Source organism: Ranitomeya imitator, chromosome 2, assembly GCF_032444005.1.
Source record: "Ranitomeya imitator isolate aRanImi1 chromosome 2, aRanImi1.pri, whole genome shotgun sequence".
NCBI lineage: Eukaryota > Metazoa > Chordata > Amphibia > Anura > Dendrobatidae > Ranitomeya > Ranitomeya imitator.
This window is the reverse complement of record NC_091283.1, coordinates 458,991,832-459,004,833: the sequence shown is the minus strand read 5'-3', so window position 1 is coordinate 459,004,833 and position 13,002 is coordinate 458,991,832. Positions and strand designations below refer to the sequence as shown.

The window sequence follows — 13,002 nt, the reverse complement described above, 5'->3', positions numbered from 1 at the left end:
GTGGTAACATTTGTAGACTATGGAGAAAGGGGCCGATGAGATAAAGGTGAAGAGCTGACCCTTGAGACACTTTACCTTCATTTTGAGTTTATCCTTCCGCACCAACGCTCTGATCTCTTGGGGTCGTTCCTCGGGGATGTCATCACATTTCATGGTGACATTTACACTACGAAGATTCTGCTGCAGGTCCAGGACCATCTGAGGTCCAGTGATCCTGTAACAGTGATGCAGAGGTTATTAAACATTAACCTGTGGAACTTCAGCAAGTCCTGCCAGAAAATCAGTATGTGTCTCCTTAAATGCTCTGTGTTGCTGAGTTTACACCGTTACACCATTGTCTTTGTCAAAAATCTAACCTTTTTACAAAGACATTGCTGATGCAGCCGGTGAAGTTGGTTGGTGTGGTGCTATCCGGTGCCCCTCCAAGGAGTATATTGTTGCTGGGAGCATCCTGTCGTCTTCTTCGGCCACCCTGAGAGAGTCGCCCGCTCCCTTGTAGTTCATCATCCACATAAAGCCGCAACCTAAGCATAAAAAACTGTATCAGAGACTAATTCATTGGCTGGGAGTTTCATACTTGCCATTTATGATAAAACCATATCAGGTGGCAGAAGAGCTTGCAACCTATTATTCCACTACTATTACTCTGTGCCCCCTTATATTAATGGGATGCACATAATGTCTCACTATAGTTTGGTCAGTAATACTGTACTAGGCTTAGTCATACCCATTCTTGTCGTTGTACAGGGACAGGTAATGTCTGGATCCATCGGAATATGACATTTTGGAGGTTAGCCGAGTGGCCAGAAGCTTCACCGACAAATAACCACCCTGGACCTCCACCTGGCATAGTCCTTCCTGCAGAAAGCAGAGCACCATTCGTATTCATACAATGGCAACCAAGTGACCGTGATATTCGCAAAAAATTTAATTACAAATGGCAGGACCCCTCACATCATTAGTATGATGGTACATCAGGCCATTATGCTGAATTGTCTGGAAGCCAAAGCCCGCATAGAAGTCGTCTTGGAAGTTAGGCACATTCCTCAGGTTCATGCTTAGAAACCCATGTCCATTGAACTGAACAGACCTTGCTATCTGTGGGGGTGAAAGAAATAACTGCAGTCATGAAGATCAGGAACTACAGACATGTCTGTCATAGCGTATGAAGTCCTAAGGGACTCACCAGGAGGTCTGAGGTGCAGCCGTAGCTCACTCCTGTCGTGTTCATCCTCTTCAAGTCCACGTATTTCCCTAAAGCCTTGAGCCCCTTCATACAACCTCTGATGGAACCTCCACTGGGGAAAGTTTCCTTGAGACTGGGAACAATGGAGAAGACAATAAACCTTACAGTATTTGGGGATCTGGAGGAAGCACAATAGTGATGACCCTAAAGTCTCCAGATTTTTCAGGAATTTTCGGATTGCTATTCTGTGCAGCGACAACTGTTAGGAGGCACTGTGAAGGCAAAAAAGTTCTAGAGGATGAACTCACCCCTCTGGAAGTTTATCGGTTGGAAGACCCCCGAGATAGAAGAATCGTGACGACTCCAGGCTACCACCATCATATTCCACACTAAACACATTCAACCTTTCAAATCGCACAAATATCCTTTTCTTCCCACCGATCACGGCGACTATGACCTGGATCTGAGGAAGAACATAGACAGAAGCATTAGCAAAAAAGTTTAGTAGCCACCACCGCACAAACCACTGGGGGGAGAATTTGCTGTTACCGCTTTAGAGGTGGAGGTGCTGACAAACAGCGGGGAGGACTCTATCGGCTTTGCTCTCTCGGTTCCGCTTCCAATATTGTAATACAGGGCGAGCTGACCTTCCTGGGCCGCCAGGCACACAAACTGGTCCTGTAAGAGGAGGAGGTTACATTGGAGGTTGCCTTAATAGTTCACAGGTTCAGGTTTTTCGTAAGGTAAGTTCGATGTGCATTTTTCTAAGAATCCTCAGCAACAATGAGAGGCTGACACTTGTGCTGATGGATCCCCACTTGGGTTAGCCCCATTGTTCCTTGCTCATACTCTAAGATATGTGTATTTGTGCATGAATTAACAGATGTATTTCCGATGTATTTAGGAGTTTGGCAGCAGCTCTGTCATAGCCCAGCTGAGCATTGCTATGTATGGGGGACTAAGGGGAAAGAGCTGATGGACGACAGCCATATAATGAGTATGGGGGACCTTATTGTCTCAAACTCAAGACCGGATTCAATGAATTCAGAAAGTCACAGATGGACTGTGTTCTTGAGGACTCTGTCTGTCAGACCAGATATTTACCTCTCCTCCGAGGTAGAAGATTATTCCATTGTAAGATACTAAGCGGACATCCATCTCAAACCTTTTGACTCCAGGAAGTGACTCCAGCTTAACCTCAGCATATCCTGACCCATCAAAGTAAGATCCATCAGTGAGCCAAGGATCTCCTGTAGACTTCGACCTACAAATAAAACATGTCATGTAAGTGAGCATCACCCAGGGGCAGAACACAAAGAATAAAATGTTACAGGGATTCTTTGCAAACCTTAAACAGTGTGTTACTCATAGTGCAGGGGTCTCTGATCCCCTGGGTCACCCTCCACTATTTCAGGTCATGCTCTATACATACATACTCTATACATAACATGGAGTATCAGTTTTGCATTGATTGTCCTTTTCAAGGTGAAAATAATCCATGAAAGATCTGGATATTGCACCCTTAAATTTTATCAAATTAAAGTCACCAAATTCACTATCCAGACTGTATACCATATTAAAGATCTCTTAAACCTGATGAAACAGGTGTACTTTCTTTAAAAATCCATGTCACAATGGATGTTAAATCCTCTAATTAAAATGAACATTTTAATGCTAGACTCATAAAATGTTCATTTTAATATTAGGAAGGAAAGCTTTCACAAAGATTTATATAACCATTGTGATACGGATTTTCTAAGTAAGTGCTCCCGTCTCATCAGTTCTAAGAGTTCAATATAAGGACGACCTGTCACTTTGCAGACAGCATGTAGCATTAATTGGTGAGCACAGGTCGGACACCAGGGCTGTGTTGGCAACTTCATTCATTGGTGGAAACGGGTCAGGCATTGTACTACTAATGCCAGGCTGCCAGACTTGGAAGAAGTAACTGCTGCAGCCGTGGTGCCCGACCTGCTGTCACCACTCAATGCTATTTAAAGTGTGCGGAGCGCAGCTGCAGGGGAAAATGTGACTGCTGCGCTGAACATTAAGTAGTGACAGCAGGAGATTGTAGCTCCGTGCACAGTGCTGGGCTACAAGAAAAATGGCGCAAGGCTCAACCTACAGCTGTGACTTGTGCAGTACAGGGAGCGTGTGCACAATGCACAGCAAATGCAGACACAGCATAGGAGATAGGGTCAGAAACTGATCCTACTGTACTATGCCTGTGACAAATTGCACAGAAGCAAATATAAGTGGCAACCTTCAGTGTCTAAGGAAAAAAAAAATATATATATATATATATACATATATATATATATATATATATATATATATATATATATTACACCAGTTTCTTTAATACTGTTAAAATATACACGATCCTATAATCGTGAGAGATACTCTTTAAAAGGGTTTTCCATTTCTAAAATGCGAGGATTCTCCGGTTTCTGAGTCGGGAACAGCGGTGATATACACATTATGTATACTCCTGGTCAGAGCCCGACTAGTGGGTGCCATACACTTGTATGTAGTGAGGCTGCTGAATCCTCACAGCGTACAGTGCGTGTAATGGGGGGATTCATAAGTCTGCAGTCACACAGAGTGACTGCAGACTTATTGATTTAGACTGGACAAACCCTTGAAGGCTAGATTAAGCAAAAAATGACACGGCAGATACTCCTGCAGTCTGAGACATAGATGTGATCAAGGATATAGTGGTTGTGACTGGTACCTGGGACAAGGCTTGTCCCTCGTTGTGTCCAGTTGGAAGGTTTTCTCAAAGTCATACAGGCTGATGGGCTTCTCGTTCAGAGTGTCCAGCTCTATGCAACCCTTGAAATTGGGATAGTTCAGTGCTGAAGGTGGCTGGAGGCAAAAGATAGAAAAGGAAATATCTAATTAATGATAACAAAGATAGATATGAGATAGATAATAGATAGATAGATAGATAGATGATAGATAGATAGGTCTGAGACTCTCTTAGGGTACCGTCACACTATAACATTTCGATCGCTACGACAGTACGATTCGTGACGTTCCAGCGATATCGTTACAATATCGCTGTGTCTGACACGCAGCAGCGATCAGGGATCCTGCTGAGAATCGTACGTCGTAGCAGATCGTTTAGAACTTTCTTTCATCGCTGGATCTCCCGCTGTCATCGCTAGATCGGTGTGTGTGACACCGATCTAGCGATGCGATCTAGCGATGCGTTCGCTTGTAACCAGGGTAAACATCGGGTAACTAAGCGCAGGACCGCGCTTAGTTACCCGATGTTTACCCTGGTTACAAGCGTTAAACTAAAAAAAAACAAACAGCACATACTTACATTCTGGTGTCCGTCAGGTCCCTTGCAGTCTCTGCTTCCCGCACTGTGACTGCCGGCCGTAAAGTGAAAGCAGAGCACAGCGGCTGTGCTTTCACTTTCACTTTAGGGCCGGCAGTCAGTGAGTACGGGAAGCAGAGACTGCAAGGGACCTGACGGACACCAGAATGTAAGTATGTGCTGTTTTTTTTTTTTTAGTTTAACGCTTGTAACCAGGGTAAACATCGGGTAACTAAGCGCGGTCCTGCGCTTAGTTACCCGATGTTTACCCTGGTTACCCAGGGACCTCGGCATCTTGGTCGCTGGAGAGCGGTCTGTGTGACAGCTCCCCAGCGACCACACTACGATTTACCTACGATCACGGCCAGGTCATATCGCTGGTCGTGATCGTAGGTAAATCGTATAGTGTGACGGTACCCTTAGTCTACTGTCCAGCTGTCTGGCCTTCAGTACATGTGGTGATAATGTGACGGATTTACCTTGAATTCTGAAGGATACCCTCCTACATAGAACACGACTCTCCGGGGGTCCAGGTTGAGAAGACCCTGCTCGCCACTGGCTGTACTGTCTCCTTTGATCTCATGCAAGCTATCCTTAGTTACAAAGATGGACATCTGGGCATACTGCAGGATCCTGTCAGGGAAGAAGGAGGCAAGATGAAGATGGAAGATCAGCTGTTCTCCATAGCAATGTGTGACATGAATCCTCCAGGAGCCACAGAGGAGTCTCATTCCCTCCAAGAAACCTTATCTAACACTGTGGAGAACGTATTCTCTCAGTATTACAGAGAACGTCCATTTTCCAGTTCAGCAGTTGGTGAAAATCCCAAATTCCAGAGACATCTTTCAGAATTTTTTTTCCCTAGATTAAACTGTAAGATACTGCTATCCATCAGTCACCCATACCTATAGGTGTCATGAAGATGGGCTTCCCTGCTCCTTGGCATTGCCTAAAGATCACATTAAAGTCTCCAATGCAGGAGTAACATAATTGTATATCAATAGTTAAAAGGGTTGTCCACTGAAGATAAGCTATCATCTATCCTCCAGATAGTCGATGACTTATTGATCGTGGGGTTCCGAGGGCTGGGAATGGCACTGATCGGCTGAAAGGGTCCCAGTGATAATGGAGCAGCAGTGCACAGGCTTGACCTCTGCTCCATCCACTCCCTATGGGGCAACCTCATAGAGAAAGAATGGAGTTAGTGGCAGTCGGGCCATGCTGCTCCATTTTAACCGGAATAAAAATGCTCCATTTTACCAGTGTGGATCCAAAGGGTCGGCCCCCACGATCAATAAATGATCACTTATCCAGCTGATTAGTTATCTTCACCGGACAACTCCTATAGGTCCTGCTCACCTCTCAATGACGACTGTGACAAATTGCTCCTTGATGTCCTCATTGGCCGACAGGTACGTTGGTTCCTGCTCCCCGAGACGATAGATGCACTGCAGTCTGTTGCCTCTCAAGACCAATCCTAGGTAGTCACCCTGACCCTGTGCAACAAACCCAAAGTGGTTACCTTCATTAAAAGGGGAAGAAACCAAGCGAGCAGCATCCAGCAGATTGTGATCCAGCATTAGGACGCTGCACACAGCAGGGCAGATAACAGATACATATGTGCAGTGATGGGATGAGGATTATGTGACTACCTTATGGACAAGCCCTTTAAGAACCTTCTAGATAAATCTGTACCTCTCCTGCTCTATTCTGGGTCTCCACCCTTATCATATTTAACGTTAAAGTGCCGGTCATTTATATCGACCCATCCTTACATCCTTGTGTCCGAGGAACATCACGAAACGTGTGGGGTCAGAGTCCGCTTGCCGCTTCTTCTTATTCTGTGGATTGGGGTTCTGGATGTGTAATTTGAGGTAGGTATGAGCTGCCAGATCAGGCAGATTACTCGGAGTACGTAGTTGTACCCCAGAAAAGCCATTAAATTTCACCGGGACCCTGACCTGGTAAGGAAAAAAGTAGATGAGAATAATGATCATCTGAAATGTTCCATGTATACCCCAGGTTATCAGTGTCCAGTATCCAGATAAAGGAGAACGCCGCCCTTATATTTCACTATGACATAACAGAAGCACTGTGTGGGGTAGAACAATTTAGAGCGAAGGATTGTGGAGTAGTCATTGATTCTTTACGCACATATTTACTGATAGGGTAGGGGTTTTGACAACTCTGCTCACCTTGCTGGCGGCATCCCGGGCCTGTGAGATCAGTTGTCGGACACGCTGGATGCTGTCCGAGATGCTGTTGTTCTGTCCCTGCTGGTCTTCCAGTTTATTCAGCTTGTCCAGGAGCAGAGGAATGGTGTTCTCTAGGTTGGACACTTAAAGAGACAGAGTAATTCCAGGCAATTATTTGCAGGTTGTACTACATCACATGCCCATCAAGACCACCTGATATAAGGGCATCTGGCCACATGGGACCTGGCCTAAAGTTTGACGGTAGTGGGGAGTTTATGGGAATTTGCAAATTAGAGACCCTTCTAACTTTGATATGAAATAATCTGTTGTATAATGTCCCATGTGCCGCAGTGTTGGACTCACCAGTGGTCTTGGCATCATCTACTGCCTTGCTCACGTCTTCATTCTTCATGTTTCCATATTTATCCTTCCAGTCATCTAGGTTCGTCTTGATATCGGCCAGCGTGCTTTGCACCCTGGTAGCCGTGTTATTGGCTTCTGCAGCTTTAGCTTTGGCTTTCGCTATGTGATCAGTAACATTATCTGGAAGACATTAACAAAATAACTGTCAATATGCAATGAAGGCCTTCATCCCGAGGTACACCACTAATTCTGGTGGTGACACAATATATATTTCAGACCCTGGTGCCAAGTTCCATTACTGCAGTAACATATGAATGTAATGTAACCTGTGGCGGAGGCTCCTGGCGCAAATGTGGATAGTACCTGGCATCACCGAAAATGTTATTTACCTGCAGGTATAGGTTATCCCCAGGTATTAAGCATTACAATGCTGCCCGGTCGCTTTACTGAAAATGCAGCTACCAGGAGAAAATTAACTTATTTGATCCTGGGAGCTGCGGCATTCAGTCATAGGGTGTGGCCGAAACTTTGATTGACAGCCAACTCTGCAGCACATCTGTGCAGAGCGAGATGTCAATCGTAGTGCCAGCGCGTGCTTATAGCCGCCACTCACAGTACAGTGAACAGTGCTGTGAATAATGGCTATAACGGCTCCAGGCACACCCTATAACTGAAAGCCGGCAGCTCCCAGGATGAAATAAGTTATTTTTCTCCCTGTAGCCGCACTTTCAGTAAGGGCCAGGCAGCACTGTAAGGTTACATTCCCACGATGAGCTTTTGATGAGTTTTTTTACGCTGCGTATTTTCGGAAAAATGCAAGTAACCTAAATTGGGGAAGAAATGGTGCCAAAATTCTGCACCATCAAAAGCTCATAGTGGGTACACAGCCTAGCACTATTTACCTGCAGAATAACCCCAAATCTGCAGGTAAATAGCATTTTCCAAGGTGACAGGTTCCCTTTAATCTACACAAGATCATGTTGGCGCCCAGAAGGTGGCATTCGAACTTTATTCTGCGGTCTTCCCCTGTTCAGTCACTCTTGGCTAGAGGGATATGGTTGCAATGTAAACGATTCAGTGATTTTTACCTCTGATCATGCTGATTTTGTCCATGACAGATCTCAGCTCGGATTCAAGTTTTTCTTTTTTTGTTTTGCTGCCCTGAAGTTTCTTTTTCGCTTCCTGCAGTTTCTTCAGGACATCTGTGGAAGGAGGAGGTCAGCGAGACTCTGAATGACACAATCCACTAAAACAAATCATTTAAAATGCCCAGTATGTGTGAAATTGGCACCGATCCGACTTTAAACCCATTATCACCAGCTCTGCGAGCAGCGGAAAAATGACTTCTTTTGAAAGCGACAGACGTCACCCCGTGGATCCTGCCGCTGAGTAAAATAACAGCGTGGTGTCTGAGGCAGCGCTAAAGGAAAGGCTCCTACAGGTCTAATAATGCTGAAAGAAAACCTCCAAGTGGTGCTGAATTAAGCTTTCTGTTCTGGGGTAAAATGGGGTAATGAACTAAAGCTCTGGTGTCTTATACATGAACAGCTTATGTAAATGACAGGAATGTCACTAAAGCAGAGTTCCGCATGTAGCAGAGGTGAAAGGTTACAATCATACCCAGGCCCTGGTATATGAAGGCATGCAGAAGCCTCTTAGTGCCTGGCACGTCATGATAACTGTAATAATGCATGTACGATGGACATAGTATAATAAGCTTAGGCCTCGCATCGTCTTTGTAGGGTTTGGCCAGGAAGAGTTTTGTCTGATACAAAAAAGTAAGGTTGCCTTGTTGTGGCTGGTGATCACAGATGAATTGGCCAATTTGTGCGCTAAGTACCTCTGTTTTATAAGTATCTATAATATAACGCTGGGAGCGTCACTCTGTCCGAAGCCTTTATAGACTGCGCAGGCGCGACGTTCCTAGCGTTACATTATAGCCAGTGTCAGAATAAAAAATGGCGCCGGAAAGCGCTGACTGCCGGGAGCAGGGGGACATTTATGAACCGTAACCCGGACGTGGGGACACGGTGGATATGATCCCGCCCTGATGATGCTGTGGCAGTTCATGCCACAGCAATTTCTTACTTACGCCACCTGATTCCGGCCCATGAATGTCCCCCTGCTCCCGGAATCGGCGCCTGTGCAGTCCGCGCTTTCCGCTGCCATTTTCTTGGTCCTCCTGCTCCCGGAATCGGCGCCTGCGTAGTCCGCGCTTTCCAGCGCCATTTTCTTGGATACTGCAGTGTGTCTTCAAGAAAATGGCGCCGGAAAGCACGGACTGCGCAGGCGCTGATTCCGGGAGCAGGGGGGTATTTAGGAGCCGGAAACAGGGGGCGTGTGCACACGATCCCGCCCTCATGACGCTGTGGCACTTCATGCCACAGCTATTTCTTACTTAGGCCCCCTGATTCCGGGCCATGAATGTCCTCCTGCTCCCGGAATCGGCGCCTGCGCAGTCCGCTTCAAGAAAATGGCGCCGGAAAGCGCGGACTGCGCAGGCGCCGATTCCGGGAGCAGCAGTCCGCAAGCCAGAGGACCTGGAAGATGGAGCGGCGCGCAGCACTGGAACGGGACAGGTGAATATAGCAAGTGTCGGGGGCCTGAGCTAGCGGCGACTCCGGCACCTGACCCCCACAGCGCACCGGTGCCCCGCCTGCTCAGGCCCCCCAGCACTCGGCGCCCAGCAACGATAGGTGAGTATGTTATTTTTTTTTATATATCGCAGCAGCATACGGGGCATATAATACTATGGAGCATCTTATGGGGGCCATCAACCTTAATGGAGCAGCATACGGGGCATATGCTATGGAGCATCTTATGGGGGCCATCAACCATAATGGAGCAGCATACAGGGCATATACTATGGAGCATCTTATCGGGCCATGAACCATAATAGAGCAGCATACGGGGCATATACTATGGAGCATCTTATGGGGGCCATGAACCATAATGGAGCAGCATACGGGGCATATACTATGGAGCATCTTATGGGGGCCATCAACCATAATGGAGCAGCATATGAGGCATATACTATGGAGTATCTTATGGGGGCCATCAACCATAATGGAGCAGCATACGGGGCATATACTATGGAGCATGTTATGGGGGCCATGAACCATAATGGAGCAGCGTATGGGGCATATACTATGGAGCATCTTATGGGGGCCATCAACCATAATGGAGCAGCATATGAGGCATATACTATGGAGCATCTTATGGGGGCCATCAACCATAATGGTGCAGCGTATGAGGTATATACTATGGAGTATCTTATGGGGGCCATCACCCATAATGGTGCAGCATAAGGGGCATATACTATGGAGCATCTTATGGGGGCCATCAACCATAATGCAGCAGCATATGAGGCATATAGTATGGAGCATCTTATGGGGGCCATCAACCATAATGGAGCAGCATATGAGGCATATACTATGGAGCATCTTATGGGGGCCATCAACCATAATGGTGCAGCGTATGAGGCATATACTATGGAGTATCTTATGGGGGCCATCACCCATAATGGTGCAGCATAAGGGGCATATACTATGGAGCATCTTATGGGGGCCATCAACCATAATGCAGCAGCATATGAGGCATATAGTATGGAGCATCTTATGGGGGCCATCAACCATAATGGAGCAGCATATGAGGCATATACTATGGAGCATCTTATGGGGGCCATCAACCTTTATGGAGCAGCGTATGGGGCATATGGATGGGAGCAGCAAATTACAGAACGGTGGCGCAGGATGGGAGCAGCACATGACAGAACGGGGGTGCAGGATGGGAGCAGCACATGACAGGATGGGGGCGCAGGATGGGAGCAGCAAATGACAGGATGGGGCACAGGATGGGAGCAGCAAATGACAGGATGGGGGAGCAAGATGGTAGCAGCACATGACAAGATTAGGGCGCAGGATGGAAGCAACACATACCAGGATGGAGACCATATACCAATATAAATGCTCACCACCCGGGCATAGAACGGGTTCAATAGCTAGTAGTCTATAAGGCAGTAAAGCAGTTTATATTTTAGACACTCAAAGTTTTCTGAACTCACCGTCATTCAGTTCATTTTGGGCAGTTTTGGCGCTGTTCTCCAATTTGGAGCTGTTGTCCTTCAACTCTTTACCTTTCTTCCCCAGCTCCTCTGATAGGATGTTCTGTTGAGACATTGGACAGTCAGCACAGATAGCATTTCTTTGTTGTGTAATCCCCCCATATCAGAGGGGGCGCTATTCAATATTTATAGAATTGTAGAACACACCTTATGTGTGTCGCCTGCCACCCGATGGGCATCCTTTGCAGCTTTATCAGAATGCTTTATGGCCTCAATGATGCTGGAGTAAGCATTGGAGGCATTTATAGCTTTCTGGATGAACTCGTCTTGATTGGAGTCTCCGATGGCACTGAGGAAGAATGTAAAATTGTGAATAATGCTTCACACATAATTCATAATAATCCTTAGCCAGTCTAAAAGAAGATAGTCTCACTTGGCCAAGTTCTTTGCTACTTGACTGAGGAGTTTTGCATGTTCCTCGGCCTGCTCCACAATGGACAGCTTGCCGCTTGCTGGTGAGAACTTCTTCACCTTGTCCATAATTGGGCCCCTAGCTCCATCCAGTCCAGCTGCCAACTTCTCATATTCCTGAATGCATCATAAATCAATTATGTGAATAATCCTGGGAGACACGTGACCAGGTGCTGTCATCTACAGGGCCCATGCACTGTTATTGTTTAGGTGTCCCATCTTACCTCTTTCATGTCATCTATCATTTGCCAGATATCTGAGACCTGGGCTAAAGCTTCTTCACCCATCTTGATGGCTCCCACCAGCTCTTTGTGTTGTGCCTTCAAGTCGTTGACCTTATTCTGTCACAATAAAGTAAAGAAGTCAGCATATGAAAGCTCTCAAGCTCAAGGTATACTTCTACCCATCATTGGGGAATTTGTCTTTACCTTGTTCTCTTCCAGGTTGTTGTAGTTCAGGCTGTTGAGACCCTCGGTCTCTATGATTTTGTTCACTGCCTCATTCATAGCATCCCGTAAATCCATCACCTCAGCACTATAGATTTCCAGTTTCTTCTTGATCTCATTCAGGAGATCCTGGTTGGCCTTCACACTAGAGAACAACTCCGCTTTTATCCGATCCAGCACTAAGAAGAATCAACATCATGTCAATATATGCACCGATCACCATCAGCCAATGGTCCTTGGAGGAAATGGTACTAATAGCAAGTCCTCCCCATACCCAAAAGAAGCACGGTGGGGCACTAGCTCCAGCACATGATCTACTTACATTTTTTTCCTTCGTTATGCTCCTTCTCTGCCAGGTCTTTGGCATATCTGAAGTCCTTGTCCCGCATCTCTTTTAACATTTTCTCCACCTCAGTCATGATTTGTCTGAACTCTTCAGTGGATGTGACGTTACTGGTGTTAGAAGTGGCAATCTTGTTCAGCTGATTGAGAAGTCCTAATAGACAAACAGAGATTATGGTCCTAAAATGGATACAATAATCTGAAAGGGGTTTAGTGAAGCCATTTTCATACAGTACGCATTATTGTCCAGAATTCTCATGTCTTGTCCAGAGTGGAGAAAGGTTACAAAGAGCAGCTCAGACTCCAAAGGACCTGTCTTGCCCGGCATCACACAGGCAACACTTCGATGTGAATGTGCACTGTGCAATTCTTAAAGGGAACCTGTCACCCTGAAAATTGCGGGTGAGGTAAGCCCCCCGGATTCAGGGGTTTATCTGCAGCATTCTGTAATGCTGTAGATAAGCCCCCGATGTTACCTGAAAAAGGAGAAAAAGACGTTATATTATACTCACCCAGGGGCGGTCCCGCTGCTGGTCCGGTCGGATGGGCGTCTCTGGTCCGCTGCGGCGCCTCCCATCTTCATTACAAGACGTCCTCTTCTGATCTTC

The 13,002-nt window shown here is 46.3% G+C and overlaps 1 protein-coding gene across 1 annotated transcript in view; it reads right to left on the bottom strand.

The window, feature by feature from the left end:
• Positions 1 to 13,002, bottom strand: part of LAMA5 (laminin subunit alpha 5) — a 165,912-nt gene that overhangs the window by 7,025 nt on the left and 145,885 nt on the right. The window contains exons 52-72 of the mRNA XM_069751180.1: positions 12,375 to 12,548; positions 12,035 to 12,231; positions 11,831 to 11,947; positions 11,569 to 11,723; positions 11,343 to 11,484; positions 11,136 to 11,238; positions 8,161 to 8,274; positions 7,073 to 7,252; positions 6,710 to 6,852; positions 6,290 to 6,475; positions 5,874 to 6,010; positions 4,994 to 5,147; positions 3,921 to 4,054; positions 2,291 to 2,450; positions 1,736 to 1,864; positions 1,495 to 1,649; positions 1,187 to 1,319; positions 955 to 1,098; positions 728 to 858; positions 357 to 524; positions 76 to 214 (exon numbers count right to left, since the gene is read on the bottom strand). Of these exons, the coding sequence (XP_069607281.1) occupies positions 76 to 214; positions 357 to 524; positions 728 to 858; positions 955 to 1,098; positions 1,187 to 1,319; positions 1,495 to 1,649; positions 1,736 to 1,864; positions 2,291 to 2,450; positions 3,921 to 4,054; positions 4,994 to 5,147; positions 5,874 to 6,010; positions 6,290 to 6,475; positions 6,710 to 6,852; positions 7,073 to 7,252; positions 8,161 to 8,274; positions 11,136 to 11,238; positions 11,343 to 11,484; positions 11,569 to 11,723; positions 11,831 to 11,947; positions 12,035 to 12,231; positions 12,375 to 12,548 (3,095 nt within the window). The remainder of the gene's footprint in view (positions 1 to 75; positions 215 to 356; positions 525 to 727; positions 859 to 954; positions 1,099 to 1,186; positions 1,320 to 1,494; positions 1,650 to 1,735; positions 1,865 to 2,290; positions 2,451 to 3,920; positions 4,055 to 4,993; positions 5,148 to 5,873; positions 6,011 to 6,289; positions 6,476 to 6,709; positions 6,853 to 7,072; positions 7,253 to 8,160; positions 8,275 to 11,135; positions 11,239 to 11,342; positions 11,485 to 11,568; positions 11,724 to 11,830; positions 11,948 to 12,034; positions 12,232 to 12,374; positions 12,549 to 13,002) is intronic.